The sequence below is a fragment of the Thermothelomyces heterothallicus genome, assembly GCF_042370625.1.
Source record: "Thermothelomyces heterothallicus CBS 202.75 unplaced genomic scaffold P884_scaffold_11, whole genome shotgun sequence".
NCBI lineage: Eukaryota > Fungi > Ascomycota > Sordariomycetes > Sordariales > Chaetomiaceae > Thermothelomyces > Thermothelomyces heterothallicus.
The window spans coordinates 672104-683303 of record NW_027192572.1 but is presented as its reverse complement, the minus strand read 5'-3'; the positions used below and the strand labels follow the sequence as shown (position 1 = coordinate 683303).

Here is an 11200-nt window from a genome sequence, read left to right as displayed (position 1 = left end):
CATTTATACACTCGCCATCAATCACGAGCTCTCTCCACCAACAGCCGGAGCGACCTCCACCAACCTGATCGGTGACGGACGCTCGCTGCCGAAGCAGGACGGGGAATGGCGTTGAGACTCGGGCGAGAATTGTGGTTCAGACAGGTCCACATCCCCGGCCTTGTCATTCTCCCCGCTCTCCTCAACCTCGCCGGTCTCCTCGCGGCCCATCACTTCGGCCTCTTTCATCTCCCCGTTGTGTTGTTTGTCCTGCTCGCCTCCCCCGACCGCCCGCATGTCCCTGGCTTTCCCGGCCTCCTCCTCCTCCTCCTCCTCCTCCTCCTCCTGCTCGCAACGCATAAGATCGTCGTCGACGTCGCAGTAGACTTGATCGCCCAGCTCGTCCCGGAACCGGCCGAGGTCCATCTCTCGGGGGAGCCGGCCGGTGGCGACCGAGGCTCCGTACATGTCGCGCATGCGCCTGGCCTTCTCCGGGGACCGGGGCGTCGCCTCGAAGGGGAAGATGGTGGGCTTGGCGATGAGGAGGGGGGTGTAGTCGTTCCAGTGGACGGCCAGCTCGCGGCCCGCGTGCTGGGGGTCGCGCTTCTTGCCGATGTTGAACCCCCACGCCAGACCGCCCATGGTCAGGAACAGGTCCTGCTCGACGATGGGGACGCCCTGGCACGTGCGACGGCCGAACCCGAACTGCGAGAAGCCGCTCAGGTTGGGGTACTGCGTCAGGGGCTCGCGGAAGGTCGGAAAGGACGGGCCGAGCCAGCGGGCCGGGTTGAAGGTTTCGGCGTCCGGGTACCTAGCTTCGTCACGGGTGATGCCCCTTAGTTTTGTCAGTTAGTAATCCTTTGGGAGTGCGTATTGTGTAGAACGGAGACTGCTAAAAAGGGAAGAATGCTAGGGAGCGAAAGAGGTGAGGCAAAGGAGGGAGGGATCATCAGAACAAGGTTCGAAACAAGACAAGATGTAAAGGCATCAAGACAGAAAGAAAATAAGCGGGGCCACGCAGTACTTACCACTCGAGAGCGTGGATCGTGGCGCCGGCTGGGATGAAGTATCCGTTGTAGACATCGTCTGCCTCAGTCGCATGCGGGATACCTACACAGCACGACAACGCCTCTTAGCTGAGTTTGACCTCTTTGTGTGCGCGCTTCTGACAAAGAAAGGAGGAGAGTGAGGTGGGGGGGAGAGAGAGGCCTGCCTACCTGTGGGCACGGGCGGGCGCCAGCGGATGACCTCCTTGACGACGGCGCGGAGCAGGGGCAGCCGCTCTCTGTCGTCCCAATGCGGGCAGGCGCCGCCGCAGACGGCGTCGATCTCGTCCTGGAGGCGGCTCTGCCACTCCGGGTAGTGCAGCATGGCGAGAATGTACGACTGCAGCGGGCTGCCTATGGTCAGCGCGCCCGCGATGGCCATGAGGCCGACCACGTTGACGGCCTCGGGCACGTCCCCCCACCGGTGGCGAACCTGCTCGTCCGGGTCCGCCTTAGTCTCGAAGAAGGTGCGGACGAAGCTGGGGCCGGCCTGGCCGCGGTCGAGGCCGTCCCGCACGAAGGCAAGGTTGGCGTCGAACAGCTTCTTCTCGAGCTCGCGCCGGCCCTTCTCTTTGCGCTTCCACGGGCTCAGGCGGAAGGGCAGGTGGCGGAGGAAGTTTAAGAGGTTGGGCAGTGCCCCGGTCGGGCTGATGGTCTCGAGCAGGCCCAGAGTTGTGTGCCGCAGGATCTGGCCCGGCTGCGGGGTGCCCCAGCAGAGACGCGACACTGTTCGGCTAGTGAGCTGCTCGATCCATTCGATGTACTGGTCGGGCCACAGAAAGAAGAGGTACAGGAACCGGTCGCGCTCCAGCGTCGGGTACGAGTGCAGGGAGGCAGAGGTGCTCGTGTGCATCAGGAAGTTGCAGAGCTTTCTTTGGCGGAACCACGCCGCTTTCCTCGACATGTTAGCTTTCCAGTCTCCATAGCCAGGACCAGATACCCCCCCCCCCCCCCCCGCCTTTTTGTTACATAGGGGCCGGGCTTACCTGTCCTTCCCAGCAAGGCGAGATAAGTACCACTGGTGCGGTTGTCGGGAAGATTGGGGATCATCGGCCGATCCGAGTAGATCTTGGACCGTTTGGAGAGAAGGTCACGGGCGACCGATTCGGAGGATATCCAGACATGGACGGTCCCGAACATCTTCGTCTGGTAGATCGGGCCATACTGCTTGCTCCACTCGAAGAACTTTAGCCATGACGTTTGTGAGGGCACGTCGTGTACGCGTCCGATATACGGTAGGCCTGGAGGGAAGAGAAGACGAAAAGGGGAGGGGGGAACAGGTTAGCACAAAACGAATAAGCCCGGGTGGGTGCTGGTGTCGGCTTACCTCTCGGTCCTGGCAATCGACGTGCCCCTCGAGGCAGCTTTCGCCCTTGGATGTACCCTGGTGTTACCAAGAGGGCGACTACCAGGATCAGGAACAACGAGATGACCATCTCCGAGCAAGTTGAGTTGGGCCAAGTGGAACATAACGAAGGCCCCCCTTGCGCTGACAATAATGAGCTCTCATTTCCGTGGAAAAATGGCCGCGTCATAACAAGGGGTCAAGACAGAAGACTCTAAAGTTATAATCCTCTGTATATCCCACCTTTCTTCGACCCCGCCCCAGCACAACTCCAAGATGTTGATGCAGGTTTAACGCAACACGCAGCTGACTCTTGCAGAGTCCCCCCGAGCGGACGGGAACACTGATATGCAGCCGAACAACACAGACTCCATCTGAGGGAGGGGGTGCTGACCAGGTGAGCTGACTGGACGATTGGAGAAAAACAGCGAAGGGGTACTAGCGCGTCTTTTTACTTGCGGGTTCTTCTCAGGTACAGGCTACGGCAGGGGCAGCACGGGCGCCTTCTGCTGTCTGGGTTACAGCATCTCGAACTGAGCGGTCGATGTGGGTTCGGTCATCTGCTGTGTGACCCACGTTGGCAGGCGCAATGGTGCAGGACGGTGTAGAGGCCCTGCTTTGACAGCTTCAGAGTGATCTCTACTTATTGCATAGTCGCCAGTCACGGCACCAGGTGGAGTGGCCAGTGAGATCACAGGCTGGCAGCGGTTGACGCCTTGATGATTATCTCGGGCGTGAGCGGAGAGCGTTTCTGATAGGTGCCGCCACAGAGGCATGTGTGCCAGCTTTGCATTGCATAGTCAATGACGGGCAGCAGGTAGTTACCCCTGCTGGGCGGGGGTATCAGCAAAACGTTTCGGAGCGACCTCTCATGTCGTCAGAAGCCGCCGGGTGCGGCTGAAAATTCTTCACAGGACTGGCCAGGCTCTTCTTATCTATTGCGCTGTCTAAGGGACAGGACCGTGCGGTCCTGGCAGAAGCATTCCTCGCTCGGCTATTGGCGGGATCCATTTTTTTTCTCCTTACATCCTGCAACATTGATTCAGCATTGTGTTGTTAAAGACGGACCAGTGAACTCACCTCTCTACGGGGGTCAGCCCGAGCAGCCTCATGCCGTTCCCAAGAACCGTGTGGGCCGCATCATAGAGCGCCATGCGCGCTTTCATCAGCTCTCGCTCACTGCCGACGACCTGAAGGTGGTCGTAACTGCTGCTGAGGGCGTGGGTCATCTTGAAGAGGTAGGTCAGCACCGTCGTCGGCTCCAGCGTCCTCAGCGTGGTCTGGACGATGTCAGGCCAAAGGGCGAGCAGCCGGACAATGTTGACGGCGTGGGTCTCCGTGAGAAGCGAGAGGTCGGCGTTGGCCAGGTCTTCGTCGCTGAGGCCGGCACGGCGGCGGATGGAGGACACGCGAGCGTGCGCATACTGGAGGTACGGGCCGGTGTCGCCCTCGAACGAGGTCATGGCGTCCATGTTGAATGTGTAGTTGTTGATCCTGTAAAAGGGTCAGTCGAGAGCGCGTGGGGGACCCGCGGGGGGGGGGGAGAAATAAAAGTAGCAAACTGTACCTCTTGCCAGACATGTCTTGCACCATGACACTGCTGATACCGAGCGTGTCGGCCGTGGCCTCCGGGTTTTCGACCTGGCTGTATTTGGTCTCGTTCTTCTTCATCGTCTCGTGCATCTTGTCGGCCACGTCGCGCAGGATGTCGTCGAGGAACTTGACGGTGCCCTTGCGGGTGCTCATGCCCAAGACCAGACCAAAGTTGACGTGCTGGCACTTGTCTGCAATGTCCTTGTGACCGAGCAGCTCAATGATCTTGAACAGCTGCCTCAGATGCAGGTCCTGTGCCGATGCGACTACGTAGATCATGTGGTCGAACTTGTACTTTTCGTAGCGCGCCAGCAGCTCGCTGATGTCGCGCGTCAGGTAGAGCGCAGTACCGTCCCGCTTCCGGACAATGGGCTTCTCAAGGCGCTTGCCCTCCTTGCCCGGCACCAGTTCCTGGAAGTCGACGATCATGGCGCCCTTGTCCTCCTTGCAGATGCCCTTCTCCTGCATCTCCTTGCCGATCCTCTCCATCATCTCCTCCGACACTTGGCTCTCGCCGCTATACTCGTCAAACTTGATGTTGAGGCGGGCATACGTCTCCTGGTACCGGGTGATGCTGAGATCGCGGAAGCGCTTCCACTGGGCCAAAGCCGAAGGATCCCTGTCCGTCATCTTCTTGAAGTAGCGGCGGGCCTGCTCATCCAGGCTGTTGGCCTCCAGCTCGGTCACGTCCTCGCCTTCCTGCTTCCTCTTCTCGATCTGCTCCTTCTCGGCCGACATTTCGCTGTTGATGCGCACGTAGAGCTGGAAGAGGTGATTGATGGGGTCTTGTTTCAGCGCCTCCTCGTCGCCGTACTTCTCAAAGGCCAGGGCCAGGAGACCGTACTGCTTGCCCCAGTCGCCGAGGTAGTTTATCCTGATGACATCCCAACCTGCACCCTCGTAGAGATTCGCCAAGAAACCGCCGATGATGGTGCTACGCAGGTGGCCGGCGTGGAACGGCTTCGCGATATTCGGGGAACTAAACTCGACGATCATGCGCTTCTTCCCCTTGCTCGGGTCCTTGGGGTCCCTAAGGCCGTGGTATTTGTTGCGACCGTACTCGGCCCGCTGCTTCTGGATCAGGGGGATGACGGTCTGGACTACCGGCTGGGGCTTGAGGTAGAAGGCCAGGAAGTAGTTGACCACGGTCGGCTTCTGGAAGAGGGGGTCGTCTTCGGGGAACTGCAAGATTGGGGGTTAGATCGGGGCGGTAGCAAAGTGTGCGATGCGGCAAGCCCTACCTTGTCAGCCCACTGCTGCGCCAGCTCGTCAGGTTTCTGGCCCTTGATGCGGAGCGCTGGGGCGGCCAGCATGAGATCGCCCTTGTCCAGGCCCGAGGTCCATGACAGGGCAGGGTAGATGATCTTGGGCTCGACCCCCGTGATCCCAGAGAGAACGTTGGCGATGTGGGCGCGGTAAAAATCGAACGGATTGATCTCGGGATGGCAGTTGGGGTACTTGTCGGCGATGGCGTCGAGGCTCATGCCTCCGACCTTTTGCGCGAGCTGCTCCATGGGGGCGGGGGATCTGGACGTCGAGATGGCGCGAGTCTGCGGGGAGAAGATGGTCTGGGGAACGGCCCGGCCGTGTGAGGTTGCAAAAACGGGATTGGAGGGGTTCGCGGGGTGGGGAAGAAGAAGTCGAGGACGTCGAGGCCCGCAGAATAGCCAAACTGGTAAAAAGGGGGGTTGAAGAGAAGAGAACAATCGAGAATTAGCTGCCGGAAGAATCGACATGAAGAGTCTTTCCCCGACCTATTACTGACTTTTTCGACTTTTGAGTCACAATGCGTTTGAAGCGCTCTCCATAACAACTGCCACCACAGCTCTCACTGTTGACTCAAAAGCCCAACCAAAATTTCGCGGAGGCGGGGCCCTTGCACGCGCTTGGCCGGAGAGCCTGGCAGGGCTGCCGCTCACCGAGGTGAGAGAGGGGTAATTCGCTCGGCACACCTTGATAACCCGCTGCGGTTTGCGTGTTAATTTGCCCCACACTTCCCAGTCGAGTCCTTGGTAACGCGTTACATATTTCCATTGGGACTATCAGCTAAGTACATTATTAAAACAAAGCTTCAATGACCAAGTCTCTAAGGTATATATATATATATATATATATATATATGTATACACATTAAAGATCGAAGGAAAGAGCTTCGCTTCTATATACTAGTTCAATCCTCCAATATTTATCTCACCGACCATTAGATGCCACACTCTTGGCTGCCCGCGTTGCCCGTTTCCTACCTATCTCCCGCAATTGAGAAAGCATTTGCCACAAAAGGTGTGGCTGGGGCTACGAGTCTGTTGGTATGGAAATATCCCGATAGGGTCAAGCCCATAGCCTATGAAGCGACGCTTCATCCGAAACTTTAGGGAGACCTCGAAGCCGCAAACCTCGGCTACTTTTCTCACACTGAACATGAGAATTCAAATCACTAGGAGGCCTCGGGATCCGAACTTCGCAAACTAAGTTGCTATCATGTACGGATTAAACTAGAAATTATACTCCTCGGCAAATAAATGTATCCCCTGCGCCCCTGTTCCCTTGTGTACGGCTCTCTCATCCGACAGCGCCGCCACGCAGTTCCTAACCCTCGAGACGAGCGAGGGGCCACCGCAGACGACGACACTTGTTTCGCCGCCGGTCGCCTCTACCGCCCCACGGATGAAGGCATCCACGTCGGGTCTGACCGACGAGAAATATACGTGGGAATCTGTACTTGCCTCGCTCGCCCGCTTCCGGGCCACGCGAACGGGCTGTTGCTCGAGATCCGCCGACGATCCTCCTGCGACCTTCTCGTCCATGGCCTCCCCCAGGTTGCTCCCCGAGGACGCGACAGACGCGGTGCCGACGTTCTGGATCCCGGCGGCGCGGGGGTCCTGCATGAACGTCGACGCGCCCTGGGTGACGGCGATGTGCACGGCGAGCTCGATGCCAACCTCGGTTGCTCGACCAATCAGCGTGTGGAGACGCGAGACGTAGAAGTCGATTTCCTCCCCCTGCCTCGCCGCGAGCAGGAAGTCGACTCGCTTGACACAACTGGTCCTTTTCGATTTCAGCAGGCCCTCCAGGATTGGCAGCGTAAAGGAGGCACCCGTGGATGCTGAGATCAAGACGATGGTCTCGTAGATATCCCACCGCGGCGGTGCGCCATAGGGCCCCGAGACGAAAACCGTTTGGTGCTCCTTCCCGCCGGTTTTGGCGGCAAATTCATGGAGCCGGCGGGAAAACCCGCCATGTTTGCGGACAACCAGCTGGATACTGTTGCAAATGCATGTGCCTGGTAACTTGTGTGCGCATGCAATCGTGTAAGGGTGGGCCTCGAGGGGACCCAGGCGGGGGACCCAGAGATAGAGGTGCTGCCCAGGCCGCCACTCGAAGTGGACGTCTTTGATCGTGATGACCGTGATGGACTCTCCGACCGCCTTGAATTGGGCTTGATGCCCGATGCGCTGGCCTCCTCGGCATTTGGACTTGTCGGGGAAGAACTTGACGTTCCGCCACAGGAGCAGGCCGATGCGGCAGACCCGATCGAAACTGAGAGCGGCGATGGCAAACCAGACATTGTACCGCGCGTTGCTGGGAACGTGAACATAGATGAGCCAGAGGAAGAAGGCGGCACTGAGGAGATGTTGCAGGACGAACAACTCGTAGGCCATGCGCCGGAAGGGGGCGAGTCCCGAGAGCAGCGTCCACAGCAGGACGGCCCAGGCGCCAAGCCCGTATTTGACGGAGGGCATCACCCTGAACTCGTACTCGACAAAGTCGGTGCGCACCCAGTCCGTGAAGAAATGCCAGCCGTGTACCGAGGCAGTGACAAACATGGTGCGGCCCACCCATCGGTGCAGCCAATTGAGCCTCTCGTGGCTCGTCCCGACGAGGAAGCCGACGACGCTGCATTTGGATGCGAGCAGGTAGAGGAGAGGCACTTGCGTGATCGTGACCCAGGCGTTGCGGTAGCCGATGCGCTCCCAGAAGAAGACATCCTTCACCACGACATTGATGGTCATCATGTAGATGATAATGATCCAGTAGACCAAAAGCGTGATGAGCCGCCCCAGAGGAGGCGGGGTGAGCCATGAGAACCCGCGAAATGGAATGCGCAGCTGGGGGGCGCTGGCCTCGCGGACGACCGCAGTCAGGGTGGCCCAGATCTCCAAGACGCGATTGCTCGGTTTCGTGGGAAACTCGACCGAGTTGGCAGCCTTCCTCCGCAGTCTAAGTTTGGTAAGCGAGAGGGTTCGCGGCAAGGAGCAAGTTGGGAGGATACTGACCGGAGCTGGGCCTGGTAGAAATTGACAGCCCGGATCATCATAAAAGCTCCCACAAACCCGGCGACTGTGTACCAGTACCGCCGAGCCAGGTCAGTGTTGACCGTGGTGAACATGTTCATGTGCGTGTGCGTTCCCTCCATCTTCGCGTCTTGGGCTGCCGCAGCAGACTCGTGACGCAAATAACTAAATCGGTCGAATGAGCCGCCGCTTCTCGTCTACCCGCTGCGATACTCAGAAGGCGGCCAGCGCCTAGGGGCCCGATGGTCAACTCGTTGGTTGGACCGAGATTCACCTCATCCCCCCGGGGCGTTGCGGAATTTGAGGCGTTACGGCAATACTCCGTACGTAGTACACCCTGATGTTTTTCTTCAGTGGCACAACAACAGCCGATGTTCAAAGTTATTTCGGGCCCGGCCAAATGCGAAGGGGGAGCCTCAACAGTTGCCAGTTCCACTCCCGTGCCGCGATGGACCCGACTCGCCTCATTTGCGTGTACCGTTAACAAGCAGAATTCGGCCGAGGGCGGAAGAGAAAATCGACAGTTTTTTTCCCTTAGCAAGGCGGCATGTGGAAACCAACGGGTGATGTGATCGAAAAGCGCCTGCCTAACGTAGCCACTTGGTAGCTCTCTACGCGGAAGCTGAGGGAGGCACGGGATGAGCGCTTAAATGCGCGTGCGGCAGGGGATCGGAACTTCGACCTGGTGCACACCTTTTGGTCTCGGCGTTCGTAATGCCCCGGGGTGACGAAACTTCTCTGGGTCGCATCAGCAGGTTTGCCATACGGGGTCCCTTGAAGTCCGCAACTCCCCGGTGCGCTTGTTTTCCTCCACCGCAAGCCGAATTCGAGCACATCTGGGTGCGAGCGCAGGCTGTGAGTGGCTTAGCGGCGTTGCGGCAAGACAACTTGCTCAAATCCGCTCGCCCACAGCGACGATGCCGCATGCGGTTAGCACGTCGGCGGGTGGCTCGAGGTAGCCCCTACCATACACCACGCGAGACACAAAGCTGTTTCTCCGCATCAGGCTTGTTGTGCGCGTTTGCATTTCGACTTTATGTGCCAGCTCAGAAATAAGAAGCTCCTAATGATGGAACGTATGTGGTTTGGAGTGCTAGTTATTAAAGTTGATACGGCTCGTTCAATCGCCTCTGCAGTGCAGTTACATCCGGGCAAAAAAGCTCCCTTCAAAATTCCCGGCCCTTGGCAACATCCTGGAAAGCTTGGCCTGCCCTGCCGCGGAATCTAGGGTGGGGCTGGGGTGGGGGCCCCTGCACTCCCGAAGCCTCCTCCCAAATGGCGGGGCACCACCACCACAAACGCCGCAAAAGTACGGAGTAGTAGTGTACGGAGTAGTACTAGTACTCACGGATGTACTGTGACCATGCGACCAAGCTCGGAAGTTCGAAGCGTTCCGGGTTATCGGGACACTAATACAAAGGATCTACCCCTTTTGTTTCGAAGTAGTCGACCGTATCCTGGAACGGAACATGATACGACTGCAACGTGGAGAATCGGACAAAAAGAAAATGGCAAACGAACATGGCATGTCCCGCCTCGGCCTGTATGTACAGTACATACGCGAACCCTGAATGGATGAAGTCAGACCTACTACCTACACAAGGTGGGTACTGTACCTCCCAACCAGCTTATCGTTGGTAAGGCAACTACCCTGTAGGTACTTAGCTGGGAATGGGTGCTTTATACTTAAAGGCGGGTGCGCCCGAGCATCTGTCGCCTTCCTCCGCTCACTTCCGGCGAATTTTAACAGCAATTGATCCGACCTCTTTCTCTTCTCGGCCATATTAACTAGGCTCTCCCTCCTCCCTCCCTCCCCCCTCAACGTAATCACCAGGTCCAGCGCGCATACACTCCAGCTCCATCCTTCCCTCCCCGACACTTGACTTACCATGGCTTCATTACGCTCCCTCCTCGCCGCCGGGCTGCTCTTCCTCTCCGCAGCCAACGCACACTTCGAGCTCAATCAGCCGACCCCACTCGAGGGCGACAAGATGGACGAGAGTCTCGAGAGCAGCGGGCCTTGCGGCGGTGGAGTGCCGGACCTGAGCAAAAACACAGCAACCGACTTCCACGTCGACGGCGACGCCGTGAGCTTGCTGTTGGCCCACCCTCAGGCCAACTACTTGATCCGGGGCACCCTCGACGACAAGGCCGCCGGCAACTGGACCCAGCTGTTCCCCATCGTCCAGCAGAGCGGCCGCGGCGATTTCTGCGAGCCGTCCGTCAAGGCGCCAAAGGAGTGGGCCGGCAAGAAGGGTTTCATTGGCATTGCCTGCGCGGCCCCGGACGGCATGCTGTTCCAATGTGCCGCCGTCAACTTCGTCTCGGGAGCCGCCGACGAGGTCCCCAGCTCTTGTACGAATGGAACCTCCGTGAGCATTAGCTTTACCGACGACGCGAGCCTGAGCGCCCTCCTGGATGACAGTTCTACCAGTACCCCTACCTCAACTGCTGGCAGCCCTTCGCAGTCGACTTCGGGGAGCGCAGCGCCTTCGTCGAAGGTTGGGAGCGGCAGCCTGCCAATCGGCGCGTTTGCCGCCACCGTCGTGATGCTTCTAGTCGGGACAGCTCTGCTGTGAACAATCAAGAACTCGGCGACAAAAAAAATATCAGACGGGTTCGGGTGCGGTTGTTCTTTCCGTGTCGGAGGACCTGCCTGCGAGAGGAGATATGGCTTGGGCAATTGAAGGGGAACAAGATGTCTCGCTACAACGCCCGGGTTGTTGGGTCGACGCAGGCCTTCGTGAGGCGCTGTATCCCACACTGCGGCGTCTTCTCGTCCCTCCGGGGGCACAGGCTAGGGTGCCACATAGGGTACCACGGTACAACTCCCACAGGCTTCCACGCCTACGCGATGTATTATTATCACGCTTCCTCCTCGCCACATTCGCTATCATCATGAGCTGTATCTATTCGTCGATGCACACGGGAACACGAGAGAACAC

General features: G+C 58.5%; 4 protein-coding genes across 4 annotated transcripts; 1 reads left to right on the top strand and 3 right to left on the bottom strand.

Moving 5' to 3' along the window:
- Positions 1-21: 21 nt before the first annotated feature.
- On the bottom strand, positions 22-2461 carry P884DRAFT_285094 (cytochrome P450; the record flags this gene model as incomplete). Its single annotated transcript, XM_069443742.1, has 6 exons — positions 22-324; positions 355-814; positions 1008-1089; positions 1197-1916; positions 2012-2266; positions 2353-2461. 6 exons carry the CDS (start codon positions 2459-2461, stop codon positions 22-24), a joined length of 1929 nt encoding a protein of 642 aa, XP_069297627.1.
- Positions 2462-3123: 662 nt separating this feature from the next.
- Positions 3124-5645, bottom strand: P884DRAFT_243547 (uncharacterized protein). Its single transcript, XM_069440325.1, has 4 exons — positions 5205-5645; positions 3938-5145; positions 3451-3864; positions 3124-3399 (listed from the first exon to the last, which is right to left on the bottom strand). The coding sequence occupies exons 1-4, from the start codon at positions 5475-5477 to the stop codon at positions 3393-3395; spliced, it is 1902 nt and encodes a 633-aa protein (XP_069297626.1). The 5' UTR covers positions 5478-5645; the 3' UTR covers positions 3124-3392.
- Positions 5646-6455: 810 nt separating this feature from the next.
- P884DRAFT_269823 (uncharacterized protein) lies at positions 6456-8377 on the bottom strand (the record flags this gene model as incomplete). Its single annotated transcript, XM_069442298.1, has 2 exons — positions 6456-8181; positions 8238-8377. The coding sequence occupies 2 exons, from the start codon at positions 8375-8377 to the stop codon at positions 6456-6458; spliced, it is 1866 nt and encodes a 621-aa protein (XP_069297625.1).
- A 1618-nt stretch (positions 8378-9995) lies between these two features.
- Positions 9996-10849, top strand: P884DRAFT_21621 (uncharacterized protein). Its single transcript, XM_069439303.1, has one exon. It carries the CDS (start codon positions 10145-10147, stop codon positions 10832-10834), a length of 690 nt encoding a protein of 229 aa, XP_069297624.1. The 5' UTR covers positions 9996-10144; the 3' UTR covers positions 10835-10849.
- The last annotated feature ends 351 nt before the right edge of the window (positions 10850-11200 follow it).